General features: G+C 35.8%; 1 protein-coding gene across 2 annotated transcripts in view; it reads right to left on the minus strand.

Annotated features, from left to right (window-relative positions):
- Window positions 1–979: 979 nt before the first annotated feature.
- ARL6IP6 (ADP ribosylation factor like GTPase 6 interacting protein 6) overlaps window positions 980–14,201 on the minus strand; it is a 42,735-nt gene continuing 29,513 nt past the window's right edge. For both annotated transcript variants that reach the window (XM_055292109.2, XM_055292110.2), the window contains exon 4: window positions 980–2,001. In XM_055292109.2, coding sequence (XP_055148084.1) covers window positions 1,908–2,001 — 94 coding nt within the window. In that variant the 3' untranslated portion in view covers window positions 980–1,907. The remainder of the gene's footprint in view (window positions 2,002–14,201) is intronic.

Here is a 14,201-nt window from a genome sequence, read left to right on the forward strand (position 1 = left end):
TAGCTTATTGCTCCTAGACTATAAACCTGTATACATGTTACCGTACTAAATATTGCAGGCAACTGTAACACAATGGTACATATTTGTGTATCTAAACAGAGAAAAGGTATAGTAAAAAATGTAGTATTATAATCTTATGGGGGGATTCACTATCCTAAGTACAGTTTGTTGTGACCAAAACATTGTTAATATGGCACATGACTGTCTAGGGTCTACATATCTCTGGGGTCTACTGTTAATAACTTTCTTAGTCATTAGACACAAAGAATCTGGAGGGAGTTACTCACATTGGTGGTGGGTGGGAATACACAGGGGTGGAGAGAAGATAAACTGATTCCGTTACTTGTATACATCTTTGCAATGAAAGGGCTCTTTGGAGTCAAAGGGTGAGGAGTTTAAGCGTGCAGGAAGGCAGGCAGGGAGTGAAAATAGATTCACGGCAACCACCACTCTGGTAGGAATACTTAAGCCATGGGATTGATGTTTAGATACACACACACACACACTTCAGATCATTTAAACTGGAGCAGTATTAGTCATTTCCAACCAAAGAGTTTTGAATAGTAAAAGAAATGCTAGACTTTTACAAACCTTGTTTAGTCGGTAACAACATTCAGTAGATAATAAGGGAGCGCACTGCACAAATTCATTTCCCACTTAGCCTGAATAAGCAGTTTGACTACATAATGGTTTCTTATTGTAAGTTTTCCTATGGCCAGGCAAAACAGCTTTGTAAATAGTCCATCTTTCTAAAATTGAGGTAACTTTCTAAACATTAAAAGTCTTTAGTAACAGAGGGGAAAAATTAAGGCTTAATTACTTAGAAAACAAAATATCACAATTACAGAAGTGCATTTAATTAGGAAAATTTTATAAAATTATATGAACTATATGTAGTTTTTAATATCTAGTATCAAAATACCTCTTCTACTTTGTTAACTAAATTTTTGAGATTAAGAACAAACTAGTTCAATCATTCTCACATATAAAAATTTCATGTTTATTAAAAACAAAATAATGCAAGTTCTGTTAAAGTAACAATATATACACCAAGATAAATATTTGGAATTGTGGAAATAGAAATAGTAAAAATTTCAAATTTCTCAATATTTTAATGACTTAAATAATTTACCTTTTTTCAGGCATTTTTTGTTAAAAATAAACATTTAATTTTAAACTTAGGTCAATGTGCTTTTTTGTGTTTTTTAAAGAAAAAAATTAGTAAAAATGGCAGGTACTAGGTTTGCACTAGCTAAAAAAATAATGTTTACAGTTGTCTAGATGTAATAATTTTAAAAACATACAAATTCAATATGTAGTATGAAAATACATTAAAAAACACATAAGGAACTACGCCCCATAAAAAATATAAATGCAACTTCTATTAATTATATGAATATCAAAAATTAAATATTCTGATTTAAAAGTAGCTTCTATAAAAGTCAGAGTAGTAGGCATTATTTGCTTTCCTAAATGTATAAATAAGAAGTATTTCTAGCTCAACTAAACAGAAATATCAGTATTTCTTAGCAAAAAATGTAGTACATACATGAAAAGGCAAGCATTGTCCTGTATTCAAGTTTTTGAGTTTAAATTCCATTAAAATGTTTCCTACAACTTGAAAGAACTACACATACAGAAGTATAAAGATGAGGTGAACATCTTATACTCTGAAGAAAGTACTTAAAACTTAATACTCAGATATTCCCAATTAATCTGTATCTTAATACTCAGACATTCTAAAACAATGCTTTAAAAGGTCTTCCACAATGATGACTGTGATAAATATCTGAACTACATAATGAACAGCAGGTTTCTCAGTCTTGTGAGTAGACAATGATGCTCCTTCTTGTTATTACAAAACAATTATGATTAAGTTTTGCCAACAATATTGCTCCAGTGTGGGTTTACATGAGGCACCACGCCACAGTAAGAGCAGCTACAATGCCATTCAAAATCGCCATGCTATAGCCCATGTGGAAAGAATGTCCAGTCAGTTTCCTAGAAAAAAAGAAAAACAAATCAAAAAAGAAAAATGTAATGTGGTATAACAAAGACACCAAAAGTTTTCATCGAAAATACTTATGACCTTGGAGTGTATTTCCCAAATGTTCACACATGAATACAAAACTTAAAAAAAGAATATTGGACATCTGCAGGATAAATAGTGGACAGATCTTATTAAGTCCTGTGTCAAAACTGTACTGGTTAATAATTATAGTTGTTTCAAATCATTACTGATGAGTAATGCTGAGTTTCCTCCCTGTATTTCTTTACTGTGTTTCATTGTCACTATGTGTAGCCATAACCTAATTCTAAGGTATAAGTTTTGTTATTTTACAAACAGTTCTTTCATTAATTAGTGGTGTGTTTCCGTGCTGTCTGTTCTTACTTTGATTTAACTTAAAATACATAAGTATTTGTTCTGTTTGCACCACTTTTAGGTTATATGAAGGGACTCCCTATGTCTTTTATAGATATTTCAGCTATCATTCTAATAGGTTACTTAACTGAAGTGGTTTTCAATGAGTTCTTAAGAATCAGCAAAGACACATCTCTTTTATGATTGCTAGGAGTGCCAACTAGTTTACTAACTCTTATGTGCATGAATATTCCCTGACATTTGTTTCCTTTATCTTGTAACAATCTTAGAACAGTTTTTCCCACTAACTGTATTGCAATAATAGTATTTGCTTATCCTAGTAAGAATGAGACATACTAAAAAGAAAAGAAGGTAGTATCCAATTGAGACTCTCTAGAAGGCAGACCAGAATACTCTCCTTTCTGGAGCAAAACAAATTGAGGACATACAGGAAGGTGCACTAGCAGAAGTAAAAGCCAAAAGACAAAAGTAGTAAGGGCCCTGGACTGAGACGGTCATAAATACCCATATCCCCTCCTCCTTTCCTAAGGAGTAGCCAAAGACAGAGAAGCACTTAGCTGTGAATTAACACTTGAAGAGCACCTCATAGTGATTCCAGTCGCACAATATCTGTGGCAGAGATTGAAGAAGGTACATTCTTCAAAGAAGAGCCCTTTGCATTCATCTGAAGCTACATAGACCCTGATGCTTCCTGACAGTCCCTTGCTCTGTTCCAAGGGAGTTATTATTTACTCTTTTGACTCAACCTTTCTTTACCCAACTACGGCTAGTCTAAGATGCTTCTCATGTGCTATTAAGGGTTAATCTACCTAGCTATATTACCTATCTATATTGTAAAATAGGTATAATGCTTTGTCCCTTTAAAAAACAAATTCCTCAAATATATATTGACGACTAGTGAACAGAAACCTAATCATAAAATTGAACAATCAGCATTATCATTCATCATAAAATATTTAGTGATGATCCAAAAAACTTTTAAATTAATAGTTCGGTCTTCCGTATCAGTGGGTTCCACATCTGCGACATGAACCAAGCAGGTAGAACATATTTGGACCAAAAAAATGCATCAGTACAGAACACATACAGACTTTTTTCCCTTGTCAATCCCTGAACAATACAACAACTATTTATATAACATTCAAATTGTATTAGGTATAATATTATAAATAATCTAGAGATGTTTTAAAGTATATGAAAGGATATGCTTAGGTTATATGCAAATACTAAGCCATTTTTGAATGAGACGTTGAGTATCCTCAGATGTTGATACCTGTGTGGAATCCTGGAACCAATCCTTCACAGATAAAGGGGGATGAGTGTACTCACCCAATAAAGTTAATCATCAAAAGCTTTCCAGAGTTAATTGTTCTATTTTAGTAGTTTGTGATCCTCACAATCCCACAAAAATAGAAAAATCTTTAAAGTTCAGTTTACTAAGCCAACAACTACAATGTTGGTAGAACTGAATTTTACTGAGATGTACATGCTCAAATGTTCAGTGACTTCCTTACTAAGCAGGCAAAGCAATGCATTTTAATGGCAATGAAAAAATACTCGGGAGTAGTGGTTCCTAGTCTTTCTGTCATCTCAAATGTACCATATTCCCACTGGGAGCACTGTAGCAATTATCACAGACTACTGCTAGGTAAAGGACTTAAATCTTTGAAGAATCACTTGCTTTAATTTAAAGCTTCTTCAAAATATTCACCACGATTTTCCTCTTTGGAGGAAGACACAGACAATCCCTGCAGGCTTTCTCTCTTGTGACTCTCATTTGTGATCTCTAAAGTCTGTTAATAAAGACTGAAGGAATTATGGTTCTTTTGTCAAAACTCTATAGAGGACTTGTTTAAAATTGACTCAAGTAAAATGAAAATATTATCTTCAATTAATGAGTTTAATATCTTCAATAAATGATAATTAAATACAATGTCTACCTCATCCAATCTATATCTATACATGCATTTCACTTTTTTAATTAAAGCATACCAGTAAAATGTAAATGTCTAACATTTATATACAGTTCAGTGCATTTTTACTGTGGTAGACTCTCATATACTCACCAACCACATAAAGATAGAGAACATTTCTGGCACCGCAAAAAGCTCCCTTTTAAATATTCAACTTACCTCCTGCAGATCTTGAGGTAACTGCAATACTGAGGGCTGTCACCATGATTAGTTTCACTTGCTCTTGAAACTACATCTACATGGCATCATACAATATATATTTTTCTGTGTCTGCCTTCTTTTGCTCAGTACTGTCTTTGTGAGATTCATCCATGTTGTATGTAGTATTAGTTTGTTCTTTTTTACTGCAGTATATAGCAAAATGTATTTACCCATTTTACTACTGATGGGTGTTTCCAGTTTGGGGCTCCTAAACATAGAGATACTATCAACATGTCTTCGGTGGGTGGTGGGCATCTGCACTTATTTCTCTTGGATAGATTCTAGGAGTAGAACTGCTGAATTACAAGGTAGATATACATTAGGCTTTAGTAGAAAGTATGAAACATTTTCCCAAAATAGTTGTACCAATTTACACTTCCACTAGCAACATATGAGTTTAAGTTGTTCCACATCATCATGAACACTTGGTATTATCAGTGTTTTAAATTTTAACCATTTTAGTGGGTCTGCAGAGTATGTTGTAGTGGTTTTAATATTTATTTTTCTGATGATTAATGTACTTACTGACCATTCAGAAAGCCTTTTTTGATGTTTGTGTTCAAAACTTTTTCTCACTTTTTCTATGGTTTATAGAGTTCTTTACATATTCTAGATACAAATCGTTTGTTAAAGATTATGTGTTGTGAATAATGTTTATGGTGTGTCTTTTTTTACTCTCTTAATAAGATCTTTTGATGAACAGAAGTTCTTAATTTGAATAAAGTCCAGCTAATATTTTAAAAAATGGCTAGTGCTTTTTTGGTGGCTTTTTCATTAAATCTTTGACTACTCCAAGGTTATGAAGATATTCTGTATCTTAATAAGATTTTACTTTTCTTCTTTTGATATTTAGCTCTATAATTCATCTCAAATTAATGTGTATTTTTTGTGTTATAGGACAACTGAACACAAAAGAATGAATTTGGTCCTCTACCTTACACAATATACAAAATATACTCAAAATGGACCAAAGACCTAAATACAAGAACTAAGACTATAAAACTCTTAGAAGGAAACATAGGTATAAATCTTCATGACCTTGAATTAAGCAACAGATTCTTAGATATGACAACAAAAGCACAAGAAACTAAAGAAAAAACATAGACATCATCTAATTAAAAACCTTTGTGCTTTCAAGGACATTATTAAGTGAAAACCCACAAAATGGAGGTAAAATTTGCAAATCATATATCTGATAGAGTCTTCTAAGATATAAAATAACTCTTACAAGTAGAAAATAAAAAGACAAAAAGTCAAATTTTTAAAAGGGCAAAGGATTTAAATAGACAATTATCCAAAGATATACACATGTAGGGTCCAGCCCCACAGGGTCGGTGGGTTTTCTCCCTGTGTGTGGAGACGAGAGACTGTAGAAATAAGGACACAAGACAAAGAGATAAAAGAAAAGACAGCTGGGCCCGGGGGACCACTACCACCAAGACGCGGAGACCGGTAGTGGCCCCGAATGTCTGGCTGTCCTGTTATTTATTGGATACAAAGCAAAAGGGGCAGGGTAAAGAGTGTGAGTCATCTCCAATGATACGTAAGGTTACGTGGGTCACGTGTCCACTGGACAGGGGGCCCTTCTCTGCCTGGCAGCCGAGGCAGAGAGAGAGAGGGAGAGAGGGAGGCTTACGCCATTATTTCTGCATATCAGAGACTTTTAGTACTTCCACTAATTTTGCTAGTGCTATCTAAAAGACAGAGCCAGGTGTACAGGATGGAACATGAAAGCGGACCAGGAGTGTGGCCAATGAAGCATAACATCACAGGGAGACGGTCAGGCCTCCAGATAACTGCAGGCAGGCCTGACTGATGTCAGGCCCTCCACAAGAGGTGGAGGAGTAGAGTCTTCTCTAAACTCCCCCGGGGAAAGGGAGACTCCCTTTCCCGGTCTGCTAAGTAGTGGGTGTTTTCCCTTGGCACTGACGCTACTGCTAGACCATGGTCTGCTTGGCAACAGGCATCTTCTCAGATGCTGGAGTTACCACTAGATCAAGGAGCCCTCTGGTGGCCCTGTCCAGGCATAACAGAAGGCTCCCACTGTCTTCTGGTCACTTCTCACTATGTCCCCTCAGCTCCTATCTCTGTATGGCCTGGTTTTTCCTAGGTTATGATTGTAGAGAGAGGATTATTATAATATTGGAATAAAGAGTAATTGCTACAAACTAATGATTAATGATATTCATATGTAATCATATCTGTTATCTATATCTAGTATAACTATTCTTATTTTATATATTTTATTATACTGGAAAAGCTCGTGCCCTCGGTCTCTTGCCTCGACACCTGGGTGGCTTGCCACCCACATACATACAAATAGCCAATAAGGACATGAAAAGCTCATGATGCTCAATGTCATTAGTTACATGGAAATGGAAATCAAAAACCACAAGAGATACTGCACATACTACTTGGATGGTTACAATTTAAAAAAAGAAAAAGAAAACAAGTGTTGGTGAGGATGTGGGGAAATCAGAAGTCTTATACATTGCTGGTGGGAATGTAAAATGATACAGCTGCTGTAGGAAACAGTTTGGAGGTTTCTTACAAAGTTAAACATAGAGTTAACATATGACCCAACAATTCCACTCTAGGTATATATCCAAGAAAACTGAAAACAAGTCACACAAAAACTTGTACCTGAGTGTTCATAGCAACATTATTCCTAAGAGTCAAAAAGTAGAACTACCCAAATGTCCGTCAACTGATGAATGGATTAAAAAAATGGTATATCCATACAGAAAACAATGCAGCCTTAAAAAGGAATGAAGTACTGACATACGCCACAATATGGATGAACCTTGAAAACAGTATGCTAAGTGAAAGGAGTAAACACAAAAGACTATATTAAAAAAAAATCTGTATGATTCCATTTATATGAAATGTCCAGAATAGGCAAATCCATAGAGACGAAAAGTAGACTATGGGTTTCCAGGGCATAGAGGGAGGAGGAAATGGTGCAGTGATTGCTAATGGGTATGGGGTTTTCATTTTGGAGTGATAGAAATGTTCTAGCAGTGATGGTTGCTGAATATTGTTATTCAGTAGTTTTTGGTGAAAATATTAAAAACTACTTAATCCTTTTAAGAGAGTAAAGTTTTATCCTATGTAAATTATATGGAAAAAAAAAAAACAACACTTTACTGTCAGACATTAAAAGAGGACCTGGGCTGGGCATGGTGGCTCACGCCTGTAATCCCAGCACATTGCGAGGCCCAGGTGGGTGGACCACAAGGTCAGGAGATTGAGACTATCTTGGCTAACACAGTGAAACCCTGTCTCTACTAAAAATACAAAAAATTAGCCGGGTGTGGTGGTGAGCGCCTGTAGTCCCGGCTACTCACGAGCCTGAGGCAGAATGGTGTGAACCCGGGAGGCAGAGCTTGCAGTGAGCCGAGACTGCACCACTGCACTCCAGCTTGGGCAACACAGTGAGATTCTGTCAAAAAAAAAAAAAAAAAAAAAAAAAAAAGAGGACCTGAATGAAGGGAGGTCTCCACCATAACCTGGGAATACTCAGCATTGTAAAGGTGTCAATTTCTTTCTTTTTTTTTAAATAAACACCTATAAATTCAATGAGATCTCAGTAGTAGTTCAATAGGATTGGTAGAAAATTGGCATTTTGGTACTCAGTTCAACTGATACAATAAATGTGCAAAAAGAATAGATATTCTAAAATTTCAAATTATAACCTAAAATCAAAGTAATTTTAAAAAGAAGTAAACTGATACAGAAACAAAAAAGACATCTGAATAGACTACAGCATCTAAAAACAGATATATATTTCTGAGCGTATGTATGTGGGTGTTGGTGATGAGAGGTTTTACCAATAAGGCATTTTTAGGTCAGAGGAACAAAACTTATAATTATTTCTTTACAGGTTCCTTCCTTATTCCTAAGAATCAGTTTTTTATTTAGCAGTGTAGAAGTAATCAAGATTCAGCTTATTTTCAAAAGAGCTGTCATATCTACATGGAGTAAAAAGAATGGTGGCTTCCTTTCAGTCTTCTGCTTTTTTTTTTTTTTTTTTTTTTTTTTGAGACAGGGTCTCACTCTGTTACCCAGGCAGGACTGCAGTGGCATGATCATGGCTCATTGCAGCCTCCACCTCTCGGGGCTCTGGTGATCCTCCCACTTCAGCCTCCCAAGTAGCTGGTGAGGCAGGAGAATAGGGTCTGGAGGCAGGGAATCTAAGGCCAATCTGTGCTAACTTCCTAAAAGAGAAACACCAAGGTCTGGGGGCAGGGAATCTAAGGCCAATTTGTGATAATTTCCTCAAGTTCAATCAAAGGGAAAACACCTGGGTCTAGGGCAGGGAACCTAAAGCCAATTAACGCACACTTCTTAAAGCTAAACCGAAAGGAAAAGCCCCATCTCCCCACACTGGAGTAACAAAGGATCAAAGACTACTTTTCTCCCTACAACCTTCTCGCTTCCACTACATCTCAGATGGAAAGGGCAAATGTCCTGCATAGGGTGCCAATTCACCTCAACCTTTAATCAGCAAAAGACCAAATCCTTCATCCAGATGAGGGGCAGCCAACAGGGACCTCAAAAGGTGTACTTAAAACCCAGAAAACTTTGTAACCAGGCCCTGAGCCGCTTGCTCGGGCCCAATTCCACCCTGTGGAGCGCTTTCTCGCTTTCACAAATCCCTGCTGTCGCTGCATTATTCATGTATTTTGTTCCTTTGTTACTTTGAGGGTTTTGTTCAATTCTTTGTTCAAAACGCCAATGACCTGGACAACTTACTCAAGGCATTCCTTCAAGTAACCCTGGTACTACAGGCACGCACCACCAAACCTGGCTAATTTTTTGTAGAGATACAGTTTTGCCATGTTGCCCAGGCTTGGTTTCAGTTTTGTTCAGTTTCATCATGGAGTCTACTATGGATTCCAAAATGGTTCTTATTATTGCAGGTCATGACTTTTTATTTCCATACTCTAAAGCAGGAAAACACTGTTAGGCAAATGGTAACAGAAGGGTAGAGGGGTTTGAAAAGACTGAATAGAGAATATGTAATTTTTGTTCACTGGTCCTTCTACAATTTCATGAAGAGAAAGATAAGGGAAAGGAAAGGACCTAATCCCAGAAGAATAAGCCTGATTAGAAGCAACTTACCTTTATTATGTAATTTAGATCAATAAAGCAAAATGACTATAATTTCTGAAATCCTGTGTAATAGTCTAACATGGTGATGGGAATATAAATTAATATAGCCATTATGGAAAACAGTGTTTTCTCAAAAATCTAAAAATGAAACTACCATATAATCCAGCAATTCCACTACTGGGTATTTATCCAAAGGAAGGACAATCAGTATATTCAAGAGATATGTGTATCCCACGTTTACTGCAGCACCATTCACAATAGTCGAGATATGGACTCAATCTAAGTGTCCATCAACAGATGAATGGATAAAGAAAATGTGGTACATATACACAACAGAATACTATTCAGCCATTAAAAAAAATGAAATACTGTCATTCCTGGCAACATGGATGAGTCTGGGGGACATTAAGTGAAATAAGTCAGGCATAAGAAGATAAATATCACATGTTCTCACTCACATGTGCAAGCTTAAAAAAAATGGGCTCATAGAAGTAGAAAGTAGAACCGTGGTTATTCGAGGTTGAGAAGGATGGTGGGGTAGCCGGGGAAGAAACAGCAGTGGGTGGGGTGGGGGAGGATAGCAGGAGGTTAGTTAACGGATACTAAATTACAATCAGAGAGGAGGAATGACTTCTAGTGTTCTATAGCACTTTAGGGTAAATATGGTTAACAGTCACTTATTGCATATTTTCAGAAAGCTTTAAGAGAAGATTGTGCATGCTCACAACACAAAGAAATGATAAATGACAAATGATGGATACGCTAATTAGTCTGATTTGATCATTATACACTGTATGGAACTATCATTCATTCCGTATTCCACTAATGAATATGATTATTATGTGTCAACTAAAAATAAAAAAAAAAGTCAAACATGGGAAACTTGATTAGATAAAAATTAAAAAATTTCCGTTCAAGTAAAACTACAGCATTATTTATTATTAATACTGCCAAACTTCAAAAGTGGGTAGTAGATAAGACTGCATTACTGAATGAGGTAAAAGAAAAAAACAAGAAAAAAAATCCCATGGTTTCACGGCAACATAATAGAAATGTTTCACTTTGAAGACCTTCCATTTTACTTAAAAATTTACAAGGCTTATATACTTTTTGAAAATGGCATGACTATTTGTGGAGATGTTACTACAATTATTATTTGCATATACAAATGTGACAGGTTAAAACAAATTCACAAAGAAATTCTAAGTTGCTGACATTCTCTCCATGTACTTAAATACATTGTACAGATGAATTTTCCTAAAACATTCCTTTGCTTTAAAATGCTTTTGTGTTAACTGGATATAAAATGTAAACGAGCAGAGCAAACAATATTATTAACAAGGTTAAGTTTCCTTAATGATACAAGTTTTGACCCAGGTTTTAAAAGGTACAGCAATGGATTGACAGACAAAAGACGTATCATTGTGTAAAAGGAAAAGAACCAGAAGTGGAACTCCAACTTAAGATTTCATGCTTATCAGGAGAAAAACTGGACCAGATGAACCTATGGTCGCTTCTATTTCCTTCCATTTCCTTCCTTCCCCCCTCTCTCCCTTCCTTTCTCTCTCTCTCTTTTTTTTTTTTTTTTTTTGGACAGAGTCTTGCTCTGTCACCTGGTCTGGAGTGCAGTGGTGTGATCTTGGCTCACTGCAACCTCCGCCTTTCAGGTTCAAACGATTCTCGTACCTCAGCCTTCCAAGTAGCTGGGGTCACAAGCACACGTGCCACCATGCCCAGCTAATTTTTGTATTTTTAGTACAGATGGGGTTTCACCATGTTGGCCAGGCTGGTCTGGAACTCCTAACCTCAGGTGATCCACCCAGCACTCCCAAAGTGCTGGGATACAGGCGTGAGCCACTGCACCCGGTCTCAGTTCTACGTTTCTGTAAGTATTCCAGGTAGCAAGAAATAATCCTAAAAAATACCTCAAAGAGATTTTGTACAGTTTTTTACCTATTAAAACAGGTTATTGGTCAACATTACCTGTACTTAAAACTAGAACAATGATGCAGAGGATACAAATATTTCAGTCCCAAAGAGTCAATTAAGGAGACCTATCTATGATGAAAATTAATGGATATAATTTAACCTGCTACTTCAACATTGTAAGACGTGACTGTTCATTTGACCATATGAAAGAATTAGTAGTAAAATAGAGTACTCAATGGCAAAACCAGAATGTTTCTTCAAGTAAAAGTCAGGATTTCTAAATGTGGATTTTATTATGCTGAGACAAAGTTCTTTTATACGGCGAAACATTTCTGAAATAAAAATGAAAATAAATAAAAATATTATTCAATAAGTCTAGAATGCCAGTGGAGACGGAGTTACAAAGAAAGGCTCATTACCAACAGATCTACTTCCATATTCTGAAACATAAGCTATATAGAAGGTATGATCTTTTTCTGGTTCTAGAGAATTCCTTTCAATAATAAAAAATTCTACAATGAAGTACTTATGTAGTCCCTGATAGTGGTTAAGAGTTCAAGCTCTATGATTAGATAAACACGGGTCTGAGTGCCAGCCTTGCCTCTTACAAGGGGTATGAAGACAGCAACACTGTTTGACCTCTTTCACCTTCAATTTTCTTCTCCATACAATGGAAACAAAAATAGAATCTACCCTTACAAAGCTGTTGTGAATACCAGGTGTCTGGCACATAGTAAATGATCAATACATCTTAGCTATATAGTAAAGAAACTTAGCTACAGAAGAGATTTTTAAAAATTCTTCTGACCATCTACTTAGATTCTCCCTTCCAAGTAAAATACCTAAACCTAAGCTTGCTTTAAAACCAAAACAAAGAAACAAACAATAGTAGCATAAAAGCAAATCCAAGAAGTAGATGGAAGAAAGAAATGGGAGAATTAAAGGTCTCTCTCTTGTGTGTGTGCGTGTGTGTGTGTGTGTGTGTGTGTGTGTTTCTGCTTGATATTACCCTCTTCCTACATAATGACTTCTTTTATAATTCACTGGAGAACCCAGACTTCCATTATTTATATCTAGATTTTGTTCTGTGAAAATATAATGTCTAGCAATATATTTACATTACTATTAAATAGTAACTTGCAAAGTGAATATATTATAAAAGAATTATATTTTAATTATTTTAATTTTTCAGGAATGGAATACATTTAAAATATAAGATTCAAATGAATTCAATGACTGGCAATTTAAGTGACTACATTCTTACATTTTGAAGCATAAATTAAAGCACTGAATAAACAACTTCCAAAAATTCCAAATAAATAAATTACCTTAAAAAGAAAGTTAGAGACAGAATAACAGAACTGAGCAGGTCTCTTGTCATGTTTCAGGTTGTTTATTGTTTTTATGCTAGTTTTGGTTGATCTGAACTGAATCTCTATACTACAGTACTAAACACCAGACTCCGCTGTTAGAATAATTGTTCCATGCACATTTATTCTGTATTTTCTTTCCCACACAGGTATTCCCACATGTCAGAGATGCTTTTATGACAGAACTCTTGTAATTTAAAATAATAACCTCATTTCCAGCTGATATTGCTTTAAGCAGAAAGCTCTCTGTGCTTGCCAGAATAAGAAGTTATGTTAAAGGCTCATATTAAGACCCAACTGGCTATTCGTTTCTGTGTCTGACTGGCTCAGAGGGAGAAGGGATGAGCTAGATGGTACTAATCTATTCCCCTTTCACACATCTGAGCTGCCTTTGATTTCTCATTCTATCCCTAGCCCAGGAATCTCCAATTGCTACAAGTTTTTAAGCGTATAAGCTTTGTTTGGAGTAACTACCAGTTAGTTCTTTATCTGGAATCAAAAGATCTTAACACTAAACCTGAAACTTGGAAAACAAAACAAAACAAAACAAAACAACAAGCAACACCATATTTTATTAACTTAAAAAGTATTTCCTTTTTAGAAACATAAAACTACATTAACTTTATTGTATCCTTTTGTCCTAAAAATTACTTGTTAGAAATTGCTGAAGAGCAGACAAAGTTGTATTTCAATGAACTTGACCATTGTTTTTAAGAAATTAGGGTTAGAATTTTAAAGAGAATGTTTCCCTACACTTCTTTGCTATGTCTCTCATTAAGGAAAAAATAACACACATGACTTTACCTCTAACTTTTTGCTCTAAAGTTCTTTATAACTTTCTCAATTCCCTTTTCATTCACCAAGATTTACAGAATACTCGGTATCAGGTATTAAATTACATACAGGAGATAGAGAAATGAGTAGGGCTGGATGTGGTGACTCATGCCAGTAATCCCAACACTTTGGAAGGCTGAGGCAGGAGGATGGCTTGAGGGCAGGGGTTCTAGACCAGCCTGAGCATATAGGGAGATTTTGTTTCTACAAAAAAATTTTGGCCAGGCATGGTGGCTCAGGCCTGCAATCCTAGCACTTTGGGAGGCCAAAGTGGGTGTATCACGTGAAGCCAGGAGTTTGAGACCAGCCTGGCCAACATGGTGAAACCCCATCTCTACTAAAAATACAAAAACTTAGTTGGGTGTGGTGGCCTGTAATCCTAGCTCCTCTGGAGGC

Source organism: Symphalangus syndactylus, chromosome 9 (assembly GCF_028878055.3).
Source record: "Symphalangus syndactylus isolate Jambi chromosome 9, NHGRI_mSymSyn1-v2.1_pri, whole genome shotgun sequence".
NCBI lineage: Eukaryota > Metazoa > Chordata > Mammalia > Primates > Hylobatidae > Symphalangus > Symphalangus syndactylus.